We start from the raw sequence: 16,256 nt of genomic DNA, 5'->3' as shown, positions 1-16,256 counted from the left end.
ATTAACCTTTATTTTTAGTGTAATTTAAGTCTTATATAAAAAAAAAGTTGCTCGACTAGTCGTATCAGTTGTGCAAAATATAATATCATGATATAAATAAAAAGTCTACTAATAAAATCGTTTAGGAGGTTTTAGAGTAGATTGTTTTGTTTTCAATTACCACTTCGCTTGCGTCATTCGATGTCGGTCCGTCTATGGAAATCGTGACATAAAATTGACTTATATACAGGTATATCTTAATCAAATAAAGGCATAAAAAATATATTGTTAGATTTTCTACGTGATGGTTGGAAGTAGCGATTAGTTGGACATTTATTATAACTTATCAAAGAGTATTTTTAATTATATCAAAGGTATTCAGGGTATGGGTATACATGTAAATTTGGAGATCATGTCAAATTTCTACCAGAGGGCGTCATTTTGGTTTAAAAATCGAACAACTTATTAATGTCTATTCTATGACCCATGATTTTTTTTTTTATTGAAATATTTTATTAATTTCTATTCCCGACTTCGTCTTGGTACCAACAATTTATTCCCTTTTTAATAGTTACCCCTGTTGTGGATTGTTAAAATAGTTGTAAATAAATCAAATAGTATTTATAAAAATATGTAAATTCAGCTGCTTTCTTTAGGACCGTGAAGTATAGTAAAAATGTAACATTTCAGAGATCCAGAGAGCTTGGCGCAACTTGGGAGAGGTTTGTGTCCAGCTGTTGACTATGATTGGAAAAGGATAATGATTGATTTAACTCCATAACTAAATTGGCACCATTATGGTAGTTTTGAGTTCAGCTGGACAGATATTTGACATGATTTTCAAATTTGCAAAACCTACTGTATAAAGCTTAGCCTGTTAATCGAGAGGATTATAATATTTAACAGTTTATATTAACTTTATATAGTACAATGGTGTTTTAACGAGTGATGATTAGAGCTAAAGGATATCTTACGTATTATAAATTATAACGAGCTTCGAGCTGAGTGAACTTGATTATATATTAAACTTATTTTTTAATAATACTCTGTCAGGATATTATTTTACACGAGATACAATATTTTTGAATCATATTTCCATACAAGATATAATTTTGAATTTCATTTAAGCTCGTTAAATTTTTTACAAGTATTATCGAATTTTTTTTTTTTATTTAACGGTAAAACTGGCGCCACACATTCGACAATCAATGAAGCTTCATTAGTAACACTCACAAACTACAAATTGACACGAAAACACTGTGATTATTAAGTTGATTCGTTAATGAAAAATTATAAGCAAGACAATTAATAAAACTGACAATTAAATGCAGCTAAAATTACAATCGAGAAATTATTTCGAAAAAAAAAAATTTTTACATTAAAGTCATTTCGCAGTGTTACCAGTGTCAACATATTTACAAAAATTGTATCATGTGTATGAATAATATTAGTGCAATGAAACCTTTGCACAAATGTATAGCGCCTGATTTATATTAAATATGCACAAACCACATGTTTTTAATCCCTGACAAATTAATAAACATCTAATAAAAATAAAACAAAATATAATTACAAAAGAGAATACATAAAAATAAAGTTACAAAAAGGAACAATGTTTAAAGTGTATAAAATAAGATCACAGTGAATAAAGATTCTAGTGAAGATCTAAGTATTTAATACTACGAGTTACTACACGTTATGGAGTTTAACTCTAACTTTAAACTAAATCTCACTTTGATTCATAAAATAATACTTCATTTCCAAACGAGATCCATATATCTTGTGATTAATATCAGGGGTGTCGAAACTGTCGTCCGCAATTCGTTTAAATATATCTCAGAAGGATATTTTTGAAGTAACACTCATTCGAATATGATGAGAAATTAAGATGTTAGCTGCAACGTTAATTCAATCGCTTCTGACGGAAAAATGCTTTACTTTTAATCGACTCAAGTCGGATCAGTCTGCATAAGAATAGCTTGAAATTACTTATGATTCTTTTGTAAGAAATAACTATTCTTGCGACTTACTTAACGTTTATGCCAGTCTTTTAAATACTTGCATATAATGGCCATGAATTACATACTCACGATGCTAATTGTCCTGTTCGTTACCATCGAACTGGCTTAAGATATTATTTATGAATACGTTTTTCTTCCTAACATTTATAATTTAAAATTATTTAACAGACAGTCTAATAATACATGTACAATTATAGTTCATATATAATAACACCGTTCAGTAAATGTTTGGACACCCCTGACGTGTGTGACTTAAATGATTTTATCACTACTTTTTGGAATGTCTGCAATACTTACATTTGTGTACATAACTTGGACACTAATAACTATCTAGGATACATAAAATAAAAGTAACGCTCTATACTAGTGCCTGAGTATCATCTGACAATACAGGAAGCTGTCCAATACTGAAAAAAAAAAACACGTACACAATCAAAACAATGTATGTTCAAATATATTCTTAGTTTACTCTTTTAAATTCCATTTTATAAGATAAATAATATTTAGAGCTACCATTGGTTCATACTGAAAATTCTACCGAGGGCTTTCTAAAAGGCCAATGTGCCAGTGAGATATTATATACCATGTGCCTGTAAGAATACTGATTTTCTCTTGAAATACTGAGTATTGTTAAATTGCGGTACCTATAATAGTTGAGGGATGTTCGCGACCCACCCAAACGAAAGGATAAAAGTTAGTTGGATTTTATAGAAGTGTTATGAAAACAAAATACAAAAATTAAATACAGCAACGCTTCCAAATCTTAAATATTATTTCCATTTTTCCCTCCAAAGTGTGTTAAATATTTGCTTTATTTATAAGGAAACCTGACTTCGGTCTCAACGGTCTCGACAGTTTGTCAAGCGGTCTCTCATACAACGGTATAGAATTGTGAATTTAAAATTATATTACTTTACTACCAAGAAACGTGAACAATGACAACAAAACTTCTGTATTAAGCTAGTTTCCTAGAAGCGTTACAAACAAATCCACTCTAGGATTTATAGTTTTACTAATTTGACGTGCGGCTTCGTCATAGTACAATTGTTGTCGTAGGACTTAGGTTTTGGGTATAAAAAGTAGCCAATGGGGACTGGGGTTGCTTGCTTCAAGCCGAAAATCAACAATTTCGGCTGAGTGGTTTGGCCGAGAAAACGAAACAGAGAATAATTTGCGCATTTTAAATATTAGTAAAGAAAATATAAATTCTATTCCACGTTTCCACCATTTCGAAGCGGTCGCTTTATCGAATATTCCTCGATTATTCACGTAATTGAAACTGGTACATTGATTAATGACATCCTACTGACCGACTTCGGCCACGGCGGCGGACAGTTTCAAGGGAGAATATCCAACTGCGCACGAGATATTTTAAGTCGAAAGTGTATTAACAGCAACAGGTGCAATTTCTATTTCCTCGCTATCGCGATCCGATGACGGGATTGCGAAACGATGAAACTAAAATTTGAAACACTGGGCGGTTGTTGAGAGTTTTGAGAGAGAAATCGTCCATAAATTAACTCGAACCAGGATTTGAACTTAGGATTTTGGAATCTACAGCGCTAAGCTAACCACAAGACCAACGAGACATTGAATTATTATTGTATTACGAACCGTTTAAAACAAATATGATTAATTTTATAATTATAATTTGTAACCAAAAGTGATAATAATATTTTTTTATAAAAATAACGTTACATGAACTTTCAACAACAAGAATATTAGCTAATTTAGGTATATCAAATCCTAAATATCTATACTAATATTATAAATGCGAACTGTCTGTCTGTCTGTGAAAGATCACGGTCAAATATGAAAAAAGCTTGAACTCCAAGGAAAGACAAAGGCTACTTTTTTCCTTCACGCCTGACGATCAACAATTTTAACAACGTTAGCGAAGCTGCGGGCGACAACTAGTTCTACAAATTTCTAAAAATGCAAATATGTGTCAAGGTGAACACACGAAAGTGTGAACAATGTCTAAGGTCGACTGTTAATGACTTGAAATAAATATTTTCAATAATGTTACAGCATAACTTCGTTTTTTTTTTTTTTAAATAAAGTTAGGTGGACAAGCAAATTGGCCACCTGCTGGTAAGTTGTTACCACTGCTCACAGATGTTGGTGCTGAAAGAAATATCTATTCCCTACATCACCAATGCCATCAACCTTATGAGTTAAGAAAAGAAATGTATCTAATGCTAGTAGTAGTTAGCCCCACTCTGCCTTCATACAATGCTGCATTGCTGTTTGGCAGTAGAATACATCATGAGATTGCTCAAAGCACTACCACCAATTTTAACATGACATGAAAAGGGAAATCAATATTTAACAAGGCTCTCGCAAAAAAATATTTATAATGAAGGCAGTAACATAAATTAAGATTTGGAAGCTCAATAGTATACAAGTTGCCTAGCAATGTGAATGCACTGGTTCAATCGTGACGAGTCAGGCTATAGGCTTATGCTATATGCTTAAAACACTTTTATGATTTGTTGGAGGGGAAAATTGGAATATAAGTAATTGTTTGAATGTTGACAAGACACATTGCTATTACTCTTTTAATTAATAATTAAAAACTTGAATACTCACAGTATTGCGCAATGCTTATCAACATCTCATATGTCTGTAAAGAGCCTCGGCCCTTTATCACAACCTCACAGATGAAGACGTACACAACCCTGGTTGTCTCAAACAGGGAGTCCAGCAGGAGCCAAGTGGTTATATTGCGGCCTGTGTTCTTTGCAGCACTGCGGTTCATCACAACACAGCTATTGAGAAGGCCAATGGCACTTGTGACCACCATTAAACCGGTTATAAAGTAGTGCAATACTGAAAAATGTTAAAATTTTATTAAGGAGATGCACACAGTAACTTTAAATTTTAAAAATGGATATTTATACATTATAGACTTTATATAAATGCAGCAATTCGTAATAATCGGTGGGTTTGGAACTCCCCATTCGACTGGTTTTAGTGAGATTATATACTATTATTGCTGTTGTAAAATCAGTTGTCTTATTCCAAATTTAAAAAAATATGTATTAATGGTGTTTTTTACTAGTAATATAGTTTAGCTAATGATCCACCAGAACAGTCTCAGGGTAATAGTATACAAAACCTTTTGTATTCATTATATGAATGTTACCAATATTGCTGCCATCTAGAGGTTCCACATAGAACAGATTAGGTGTCAACAGCCGGAGCAATGCCATCACTAATGCCGTTGCTGAAGAAATCTGAAACCAGATATTTTAGAATGTAATGGAATTAGAATATATTTTTTATAAATTAATTAAAACAAAAATGTCAGAATTAAGTAATAGTCGGACTAAATGTAACAGTTTCTAAAAATAAAACGTTATTCAGACATTGTTTGTGTCACTGCTAATGTGATAATTAAGAATATAAACATTGGTACATGTTATCTGCTTAGAGCAGCTATGTAGTTATCGTGTTCAGATTTCGAAAATATATAAATTAAATAAATGATAAAAAAAAATATTTTTGTTTACGACGAGACTAAAATCAAGTCAAATTCCATTTGAAATAATAAAATTTACAGAAGATATATGTATGAACTATGAACGATATGAAAATTATCAGTTTATTTTTTAATTAATTAAAAGAAAAAATATAGTAATAATTACACCTTACCGAAAACACTGCGGCTACAACGCGGATGTAAACTTTTAAATCAATCATTGGCATTGTTTTTGATTGAGTTGACATCGAAACGTTTGGGAGCTTGCACTTGAAGTCCTCTCCTAATTCTGTACTTTCATTCATGGGTGACCATGCAGCAGTTTGATATTTTTTAGACACAAAATCAATACAGCCCCGTATCGTATTTACGCGCTCGCACTGTATACATAGATAGCAATACAAACAATATGATTTTGTAAATGTCAATGTCATTGGGTTAATTAATAATGTTACTCTTGTCTAAAAAATTTTTTTTCACATTTCAAATACTAATTTAAGTAAAAACAGAAATAAAGAAATAATGTTAAGACATATATTTTTAATGTATTTTAAACGTTCTCTTAAATAAATTATCCCATTTTTTCAAATCCGTCACTTATCGTAGTCATTTAATGTTTATTATCTAAAACTAGATGGCGCTAGCAGTATCTTAAAAGTTAAAACAAAAATTATTTAGAATAATCAGTATTCTGTACTCTATTTAAGTTGGACAACATATCAATAACTAGTAACTTCAACTTCGTTTATTCAAAAGGTTATTTAGGAACATCGATAGGTTTTGTTTTGATTTCATTTTATTCTAAACTGCAGGTCACTTACGAACATTTGCCGCCAAAATGGAATTTTTTAATGTCAAATAGATTACATTAGTTCAATTAGATTTGGAGTTTGTCCGCAGCGCCGATCTCTAGCCGGAGAGTAACTTTTTTTCGCTCTCTAAAATAAATGATTTGTTAAATTTTAACAATTTAGTAAATAGAAATAAATCATGAATCTTATTTAATTTTCTGCACATGTACGTCTAGAGCTTTTCAAAGTGAGACCATAACAGATTTTTAATGTGTAGCTTCCTTTAATCACTGGGACAAAAATCGGACACTCGGACAAAAAAACAAATTAAGATAAAAGATAACCTCAATTTTAATAGTTAATCTGTGTAATATTTTAACACTCACTATAGGTAACTTAAACTATTTTTCAAATATATTTTTAAGTTATTTGTAAAATATTGTTGGAAAATTATATATTTTATTAGTTAGTTTTAGGTTGTTTTTGTTATATGATTAGGTATATATGGGCGCAAGTCGCCATTTATCGGCAATGGTTTAAAATATTAATAATGTAAAATAATAATTATAAGTATATTGTCAATTATCATTTTAATGTTTATATTTTATTATGTAAATTTGTAAAACACTATTATTCAATAAGTAAAACTTAATTTGGATCCGTCTTGTAGCGCCACCTGTAATGTGTCATAACGGACTATGTAATAAAAATATTATATTATTTTTAAGTAATTCAATTGTAATTAATTAAGAGCTATATTTAATAATAAGAACCAAATAGATATTCATCTTTAATATTAAACTATATTTTAAGAATGAATTTACAGTAATTGCATTAATTTATAATAAAAAGTTGTAGTTGTGAATATCCGTTTGATTCATTCGAAAAGGACGCGTTAGAAACGGGCATTGTTATAGCAACGCCATATTGCATTGACACATTTTTTAAAATAGACAATAAATTGTTAACAGAACTAATAAAGATTATTTATATTGATTGCGTTTCACTGCGATGGAAGCTGTAAACCCGACTACTTCTCCGACAGCAGCGGTGGGATCACAGCCCCGAGACTCTTCAAGACCTCCGGATGAGTCAATATTCACTATGGAACAAGTTATGGGTCTTCTAACATCTATTACGAGGACAGCTGCGAAAAGCGCTGCAAGAGCAACATTAACTGAGGAAATCGTAACTATGCGGCGACACCATGACTTTTATCTTCCGCCGTTCAACCCTGATGAGAGATCACATGACATCAGGGACTGGTGCGCTAATGTTGATCAAACCATTATAAAATTGAATATTTCGCCACACGAAGCTCGAATGAAGGCCATTCTGCAATCGAGAGGACGAGCCAAGGTATGGGCCGACACCTGGTCGTTGCACTCAACGACGTGGGAGCAAGTGAAGCAGGAGCTGATCCATACGTTTGGTGAAGAGTTCCGGTACGCGGATGATGTGCAAAAATGGCGCAGCTACACTTCGGACCAGGCGAAAAGCTACGCTGAATATGCTACGACGGCCTGGACGCTTTTCAAGAGAGTTAGACCAGAAGCTTCCGCTGCCGAGGTGGTAGATGCACTGATCACAGGTATTTATCCTGAGTTTATTCGGTCGGAGTTGTTGAGAAATACACCCGAATCGCTCCCCAAATTAGTATCGATTTTAAAAACATTTCGGAAACGTAAAATCGAAAATAGAGAGAGTAAATATAACGATTCTAAAAAAATACGTGTTACAGGACCTTCAAAGGATCAAATTATATGTTTCAATTGCAATAAGCCTGGTCATTTATCAGGAGATTGTAGAGATAAAAATCTCTCTAAGCATAACTCTCTTTTATTGCAATCAAATAACAATCCCGGTACCAGTGGTAGTTATAGTAATGTTAAGATTATTGAGTGTAGTTATTGTCATCGTACAGGACATTCAGAGAAAAATTGTTTCCGGCGTCAAAGTGACGAACGTAACTCCTCGAACAAAAACGCGATTCAACCCTAGCTAATATTGTAGAACAATTGAATAGTGATTCGATTCCCAAAAATAGAGCAGATACTCACGTTATACTTCAGGATAAATTAATGAGACGTAAAGTACAGATAAATAATAAAACACATAAATGAATTATAGTTTCACGTAATTACTGGTGAAAATCTTATATCCTATTATCATGATATTCTTCAACACTAGTTGAGAAAATATCCTTGAAAAATTGCGAGAGCCGTATTAGTTCCCTAATATGACTAGATTAGTTAGAAAGTTTGTAGAAAACTGTATTATGTGTAGAGAAAGAAAGGAGATATCGGGCGCTAGACAGGTTACTTTTCATCCAATTGATAAAATAGCTGTGCCCTTCCATACAGTTCATGCTGATATAACCGGATGAATGAACGGGAAATGCAACGAACCTGAATATGCTTTTGTATTTATTAATGGTTTCACTAAGTATGTCCATATGCTTTATACCAATGATCGTACAAGCGAAACTGCTATCAAATGTTTTCAAAATTTATTACTTAATTTTTATTTATTATTAATTGCCGATCAGGATAAAAGCATGACATCTACAGAGCTTAAAATTTTTTGCGACCAATATGAGATTCAATACTATGTAATAGGTAAGGGAGCCAGTAGGGCCAACGGGCGAGTTGAACGATTAATGAAAGTCTTAAAAGATAATATGTCCGTTAGAGACTAATAGGCCATGGCACACCGCTTTACAAAAATTACAACTAGCTATTAACTGTACAGTATAAAAAGTACAGGAATAAATCCAATGGAATAATTATTAGATAAAAGATGTTTCCCACCTGCCATCAAAATGCTACAAATTGACGATGACATACTGACAGACAACTTAGAGGACATTAGATCAAATGCTTAAAAACGGATGGACGAGCGGTCCCTTAATGATAAAATGCGCTTTGGTAGAGGTAAAGTTGGTGATTTCGTCTTGATGCAGCGCCATGAACGACACACCACTAAATTAGGCCCTAAATTTGAAGGCCCGATGGAAATTTTAGATATATTGGCAAATGATCGATACAGACTTAAACATGTTAACTTTCGTGGGTGTTCAGAAAAAATTGTAAGTCATAATGCCTTACGGCCTGCCCCTACAGCTCAATCAGACCCTTTTAATGATTATGTCAACTCGGACGAATTTACCGTATGGGCGGAGGAATCAAATGAGACTGATTAACGTGACGGTGCTTCTATTTCCGCTCCGGTCAATGTTGATACTGTATGATACATTCTGTTGATATGATTTATTTTATGTTGTAATTAACATATATATTTTTTTTGTTGATATGTTTTATTTTATGGCGTAATTAATATCATTTTTTGTTGATATGATTTATTTAATGATATAATTAATATGTGCGTGTATGTGTAAATTTATTTTTCCTAACCTATCCTATCCTATATCCCTTCCTAAAACGCTGGTTGGCCACCATGCGTATCCTTAAACCTGGTCTTGTTGGCTAGATCCCTGGATGGGTGATGCCTTATGTGTTGGCTAGATCCCAGGATGGGTGATGCCTTATGTTTTGGCTAGATCCCAGGATGGGTGATGCCTTATGTGTTGGCTAGATCCCAGGATGGGTGATGCCTTATGTGTTGGCTAGATCCCAGCATGGGTGATGCCTTGTATGTTGGCTAGATCCCAGCATGGGTGATGCCTTGTATGTTGGCTAGATCCCAGCATGGGTGATGCCTTGTATGTTGGCTAGATCCCAGCATGGGTGATGCCTTGTATGTTGGCTAGATCCCAGCATGGGTGATGCCTTGTGTGTTGGCTAGATCCCAGCATGGGTGATGCCTTGTGTGTTGGCTAGATCCCAGCATGGTCGATGCCTTGTATGAAATTATAACATGTAACAGCGCAGGGGACGCGCTGGAGTCAGTATGGCCGTATGGGCGTATGGCAAGTCGCCATTTATCGGCAATGGTTTAAAATATTAATAATGTAAAATAATAATTATAAGTATATTGTCAATTATCATTTTAATGTTTATATTTTATTATGTAAATTTGTAAAACACTATTATTCAATAAGTAAAACTTAATTTGGATCCGTCTTGTAGCGCCACCTGTAATGTGTCATAACGGACTATGTAATAAAAATATTATATTATTTTTAAGTAATTCAATTGTAATTAATTAAGAGCTATATTTAATAATAAGAACCAAATAGATATTCATCTTTAATATTAAACTATATTTTAAGAATGAATTTACAGTAATTGCATTAATTTATAATAAAAAGTTGTAGTTGTGAATATCCGTTTGATTCATTCGAAAAGGACGCGTTAGAAACGGGCATTGTTATAGCAACGCCATATTGCATTGACACATTTTTTAAAATAGACAATAAATTGTTAACAGAACTAATAAAGATTATTTATATTGATTGCGTTTCACTGCGATGGAAGCTGTAAACCCGACTACTTCTCCGACATATACTACGGAAATTAACATTATTATTATAAAATATAATGTGTAAAACTCGTGGATTTACTACGATATTTAGAAAATTACGTCGTGTATTATTAATCTTTATGAATAACCGAAACACTTTTTTAAAAATTATCTGCTTCAGAAAGTAAATGATTTCAGTATTCAATATCAGAGTTTACACAATGAAAGCAATTAAATTTTATTTCGTGAACATTCGTCACAGACGTCTATAGTCACCGCACATCACTTTAACAATTAAAAAAAATATACAATTAAATATAAATAGTTCACGCTTCTCAACAAATCAAGAATGACGAGATTTGCATACAAAAAATTTAATCCTCGATTTATTTCGTTGAACGTTATATAATTAATTAACATTTATTGTTAAAGTTAAAAATTTATATTTTATTGTAAGCATTGCGTCGGCTATAAAGATTAAATGAATATTATTTTACAAAGCAGATTGAAAAACCACAATGCAGTCTATCGAAATAGAGTTTCAGATTCAGTTCAGTTCTAAATGCTTTTATTTAATAAAGGTAATAAATATCTATGAAAAATAGATAATCATAAAAGTGTAATCGTAAAGTATACCAGTTGTAACCAAATAATAAATCGTCATTCGGACAATCGGAGAAAATTTACAAGCGGCAACATATCGTAAATATAATTTATAATTGAATTAATTGTAATGCAATCGGTTTAATTCGATTGAAACGCGCCCGTTGAATGGCGACTAATGATTGCGTGCGCCCTATCATGTGTGATTTGATGAAATCCAGTATGGTTTAATTCTTTTTAGATTCAAATAAAGTACGTACTTTATTTTTGAATTAACTTATGCTATTTTTAAGAAATACCTATTATATAGCATTGCTATGGGCTAATCTGATATATATAAAACAATGATTGTTTCGTCGTTAATAAGGCTCTTCCAATTAATGTTGGCATAAAGGACACATGAAATTTAATAATACAGTAATTTTAGTTCAGATATTTGGTTGATGAAAGCTCATATTAAGTATATTATATGCCAGATTTTTAATACAACGATATTATTAAATTAATATCAAGTGTTACACAGTAGATGTACATTTTAATGCATTACTGGATCGGGCTCTATATGTTTTCTTTGGACATCGGTTATTTTAGTGGTCAGTGGTCAGATAATCAAATTAATGTTAAAAGTTAAAGCATATTTAACTTTATACGATTGTGATAAGGGTTGTCGAACACAAAAGCCGCTCCCTATCGAGTTAATCGAGCAATAAAACGGTATGGTCAATCGAAGCTTGTGAAAGCTTTGACGCAATATATATTGTTGCAATCGAGCTTTTGTAGTGGGATTCATTCCCTTGATACTTGGTTTATTAGATAAATTCTTTAGCTATTTTCTTTAATTCCTACAAATATTAATATTTTTTGTTTTATTAGTGTTACAAATTATTTTTACAGCGGAGCAAAAATAAATGGATGAATGTGATAGGTGGGATGATGATTAATAGCCTGGGAAAATACTATTTGATGTCAAACATCTATTAGAATTTCGCACGCCTTGGGGATAAGATCGTCTCGTATACCGTATTGGCAAACGGCGCGGCGTGCTGCTCTCTTATGCCGTCATGCTCTAGGTTTATAATTATTTTACTCATTAATATAATATTTATTTAATGGTTTTCTTGAATTATACATTAATTCATCAACCATCAACTTCGATGTTTCAAATCTTATTAGATATTGTTTGTTTATTAGACAGAGAAGACGGAAATAAAGTAAGTAATGAATACATATGTTCATGAAGCTATAATACCATAACACGTGCTCGTAAATATAGTAGAAATAATAATAATACCTAATGGTAAGAGATGGAAATTATTTTTCTGTTCATGTATCAAGACCTATTATGCCTAGTAACTTATTATACTATCTGAATAATTGAGATGTTATGTCAATAACGGTGAAATAATAACGATATGATATTCAAAATGTTTGCGTACATAACTCACGTGACCAATGGGGTGGACCACTGACGTCAACGAGAATTAGAATATTATAATATTAGAAATTGCTCTTGCCTCCTTTATTTATATTATAATAAATATATTCTAGATTTATAATCATTTATTTGGTTAAATTTGTACTAGTGTGTCTCACGCAGAACTTCCTGTTTAATCAAAAGTTTTTTTAGAAATTTCGAAACTTATGACAGGTCTTGTTTTTATTTCCTTTCATTGTAAAGTGCAAGTCACTCATCTACATTTGGCGCCAAAATGATGAACCTCTTTGAAGTGATTTTTTTAGTGTCAAATAGTATACATTAGTTCAGTTGGAATACTTATACAGCCGTAGTACCTATCTCTAACCAGCCAGTAACTTTTTCGGCTCTCTAAAATTAATTCTTTGTTCAATTGTATCCAAGAATCCTCTTTAAATTTCTGCACAGCTACGGCTGCTCTTCAAAATGAGAACATAACTAATTTTTACGTACAGCTATTGTCCCATAGTCACTGCGACAAAAATCGGCTTATGCATTAATAAATAAGATATTAATTTTTTTTCATAATCTCGAAATATATCTTTTCAGACAATTTGAAAAGTGATATTATTGATTACAGAGCTCTACAAATTTGTAACATCACTTCATCATACACTGGGGACAACTCTTCCTGTGTTATCGTTCACATGATTGATATTTTAACCGATCCATCATTCGATTACAATTACATAATCGAATCGCTCAATCAACAATTTAAAATTTCATTATGATGTTTCATTCGCATTGTATTGAATGAAAACATTTGTAACACGCGGTTATTTCAAAATTAATTTGGTAACTACATATATCTCAATCGACCAAATTATTTATTGGTGTCGCACCTGTTATCTATTACAGAGCTATTTTTATGTTACAATTAAAATAGTATAATATACAATAAAACGTTATGTAACGTCTATATTGAAAGACAAACATTTTTTTTTATCCGAGTGTAATATATATTATAACAATTTCATTTAGTTTATAATTCTGTTGTGCAATTTGTAATAAACTGGGGACCTACCTCACACACTACCTACATTTTAAGTCGATTAATTCGTCTTAGTATGTATGCATATATGTACACGTTCAACATGCCTGCTTCCCTATAAAACCTCTTCCGTATAATGAAGTATCTGAATAGTGCACATTCACAATGCAAATACGCTCCAATTCTGCTTATGGGTATGTACGCCAAAGCAATAACAAATGACTTCTAGGCCATTACGAGAGAGCGCTCTGCCTCCAGTGGTTCAGCGGTAAACGGCATCCTAAAAATTCTTGCCAACAAAAATTAATGGTCCATAAACAAGACACAGATGTAGCCCTACTGAAAGGGGATATTAGTTATAATTATTCGATATTTTTTACGAACATACATTTCACTGTTATATATATTGAAGAGTTACTGTTAAATTTATTCATTTATCCTAAGTATATAATTTATAAGCTGTGCTGAGCCGAGATGGCCCAGTGGCTAGAACGCGTGCATCTTAACCGATGATTTCGGGTTCAAACCCAGGCACGCACCACTGAAATTTCATGTGCTTAATTTGTGTTTATAACTCATCTCGTGCTCGGCGGTGAAGGAAAACATCGTGAGGAAACCTCAAAGGGAGAGGAGGCCTTTATCCCAGCAGTAGGACATTTACGGGCTGCAAATGCTAAAAAAAATGCTAAATATAGAACGATGGCATTTTGTTATTAGTATAGTTTTTTTTATAATCCTTTTTTTCACGTTCCTACTTTTTTGTAAGTTACTTACGAATTCTAAAATTGCAATAAAATGCAAATATGATTAGTACATGTAAAAATATATTCTATTTTAATCATTTTATGTCAATATTCCTATTATTTTATTAAAATATATTTTTTACATTACGATTTGCGTCGGGTTGGCGGTTCTGTTCTTTCCGCACAGTTCCGTGTATCTCATTTGAAGGATACAAGGCCTTTAACGTGAATTTTCTCCAAATTTCACCTTAACAAAAATGTACGAATTTATAGCAAATATACGTATCCACATTGAATTAAATGCATTCGTTATTAATTTTTTATGCTTTGCCAGAAGGCAATAACCCATTAAACAGCGCAAAAACACCAGTTTTTTACTGATCATTTTAATATATAAGTCGATAAATTACATATATCGGCGTGATAATTGTAAATACTGTGGACTCTAATGTTGGTGGGACATAGGGTACTTTTTTGAAAAACTTAACAAAAAGACTCGTCTCGCCCTACCGGGATGTCGATTTCGCTTTTGTTGATGTCACTATAGTCACTCCATCTGCCTTTGTTTTATAACCGCTCCCAACAGTAAATGTAAAACTTACTTAAGAACCTTAATTATATAACTTTTTCATAGAACTTGGAGAAAGAATAAGAGGAAGAAGAGAGTTTGTATTCGCATTATGAGTAATAAAATACTTTTAAAAATAACCATTTTACATAAGATTTGATTTAAAATGTACCCTATTTATTTAAGTGCATACTTGTTATTTACTTCAGAATCATACCGTAGTGCTCTGAAATGTATTTCTTCGTTACCTAATCATTATATAAGACTATAGCTTTGTCTATTGTCAGGGACGAGATGAAAACACGTGAACTTTTCTCGTAGGTCTCAACGAGCAGTCCGTTCCAAAAAAAGACAAATTGAATTTCGCAGAGGCGAGACTTGATAACAATATTTCTTTATTCTCGGAGTGAATTGGGATTGACTATCTAAATTCTGAAAATTCATTTCTTTCAGTTAAATATACACTGTAATGTAACTACATAATATATTATTTAACGACATAAACTTCTCATCACTTCTTATTTCTTTAGAATTTAACTAATCTGAATTAATCCGTATCTTTGTTACAAAGAAGATAGTTTTAGTATCCGACCCTATCACAATACATGCTGATTATTATTATTATTAAAAACAAAAAAAAAAAACCATTTAACCGTTTTTTAAAAACATTATTATGTAATACTAAAATCAGTTTGCAATCGGCGAAGATAACAAAGCAATTGTAAAAAAGTCGAATTGATATTCTGCCATCGATTTACACACAGTAAAATATTCCCTTTATTTTTAGTCGGCAAACACAACTCGTTACACTTAACTAAATATTCTGTTAAACTACGCCGTGAAACTGAAAGCTTTGTGATAAACAAGTCTGAAAAACAAACAACAATATTAATCTCCGAGTCCGAGTGCGTTCGCCGCGCACGTGTCGCGCACGCGAGCGCCGCCCGTCATTCTTCTATACATATTTTTTTTACTTCTTGTATAATGAGCAAAAATATAATTGTTCTCTGTGTTAAGACTAATCCCCTCTAGTGCTTGTTAACAGAATTAAGATTGACGTTGTCTTTAAAATGCTTTGAAAGTTTTAAAGTGTTTAATATTTGTTATTCATTATATTACGGATATTCTCGTTTCATTGTCCAATTGTGTGGTTTTGTATTTTGCTGGGGAAACTATATTG

General features: G+C 32.2%; 1 protein-coding gene across 2 annotated transcripts; it reads right to left on the bottom strand.

Moving 5' to 3' along the window:
- Positions 1–6: 6 nt before the first annotated feature.
- LOC125067341 lies at positions 7–5,866 on the bottom strand. 2 transcript variants are annotated; one of them, XR_007119720.1, is made up of 5 exons: positions 5,658–5,866; positions 5,149–5,239; positions 4,593–4,832; positions 2,298–2,407; positions 7–192 (listed from the first exon to the last, which is right to left on the bottom strand). XR_007119720.1 is itself a non-coding variant. In XM_047675888.1 (4 exons), the coding sequence occupies exons 1-4, from the start codon at positions 5,787–5,789 to the stop codon at positions 2,364–2,366; spliced, it is 507 nt and encodes a 168-aa protein (XP_047531844.1). In that variant the 5' UTR covers positions 5,790–5,866; the 3' UTR covers positions 449–2,363. The 2 variants fall into 2 exon arrangements, 1 of the variants encoding a protein (XP_047531844.1); XM_047675888.1 differs by lacking the exon at positions 7–192 and having other exon boundaries at positions 449–2,407.
- Between the last annotated feature and the right edge of the window lie 10,390 nt (positions 5,867–16,256).

This window comes from Vanessa atalanta, chromosome 1 (genome assembly GCF_905147765.1).
Source record: "Vanessa atalanta chromosome 1, ilVanAtal1.2, whole genome shotgun sequence".
Lineage (NCBI taxonomy): Eukaryota > Metazoa > Arthropoda > Insecta > Lepidoptera > Nymphalidae > Vanessa > Vanessa atalanta.
This window is presented reverse-complemented; position numbering and strand designations above follow the sequence as displayed.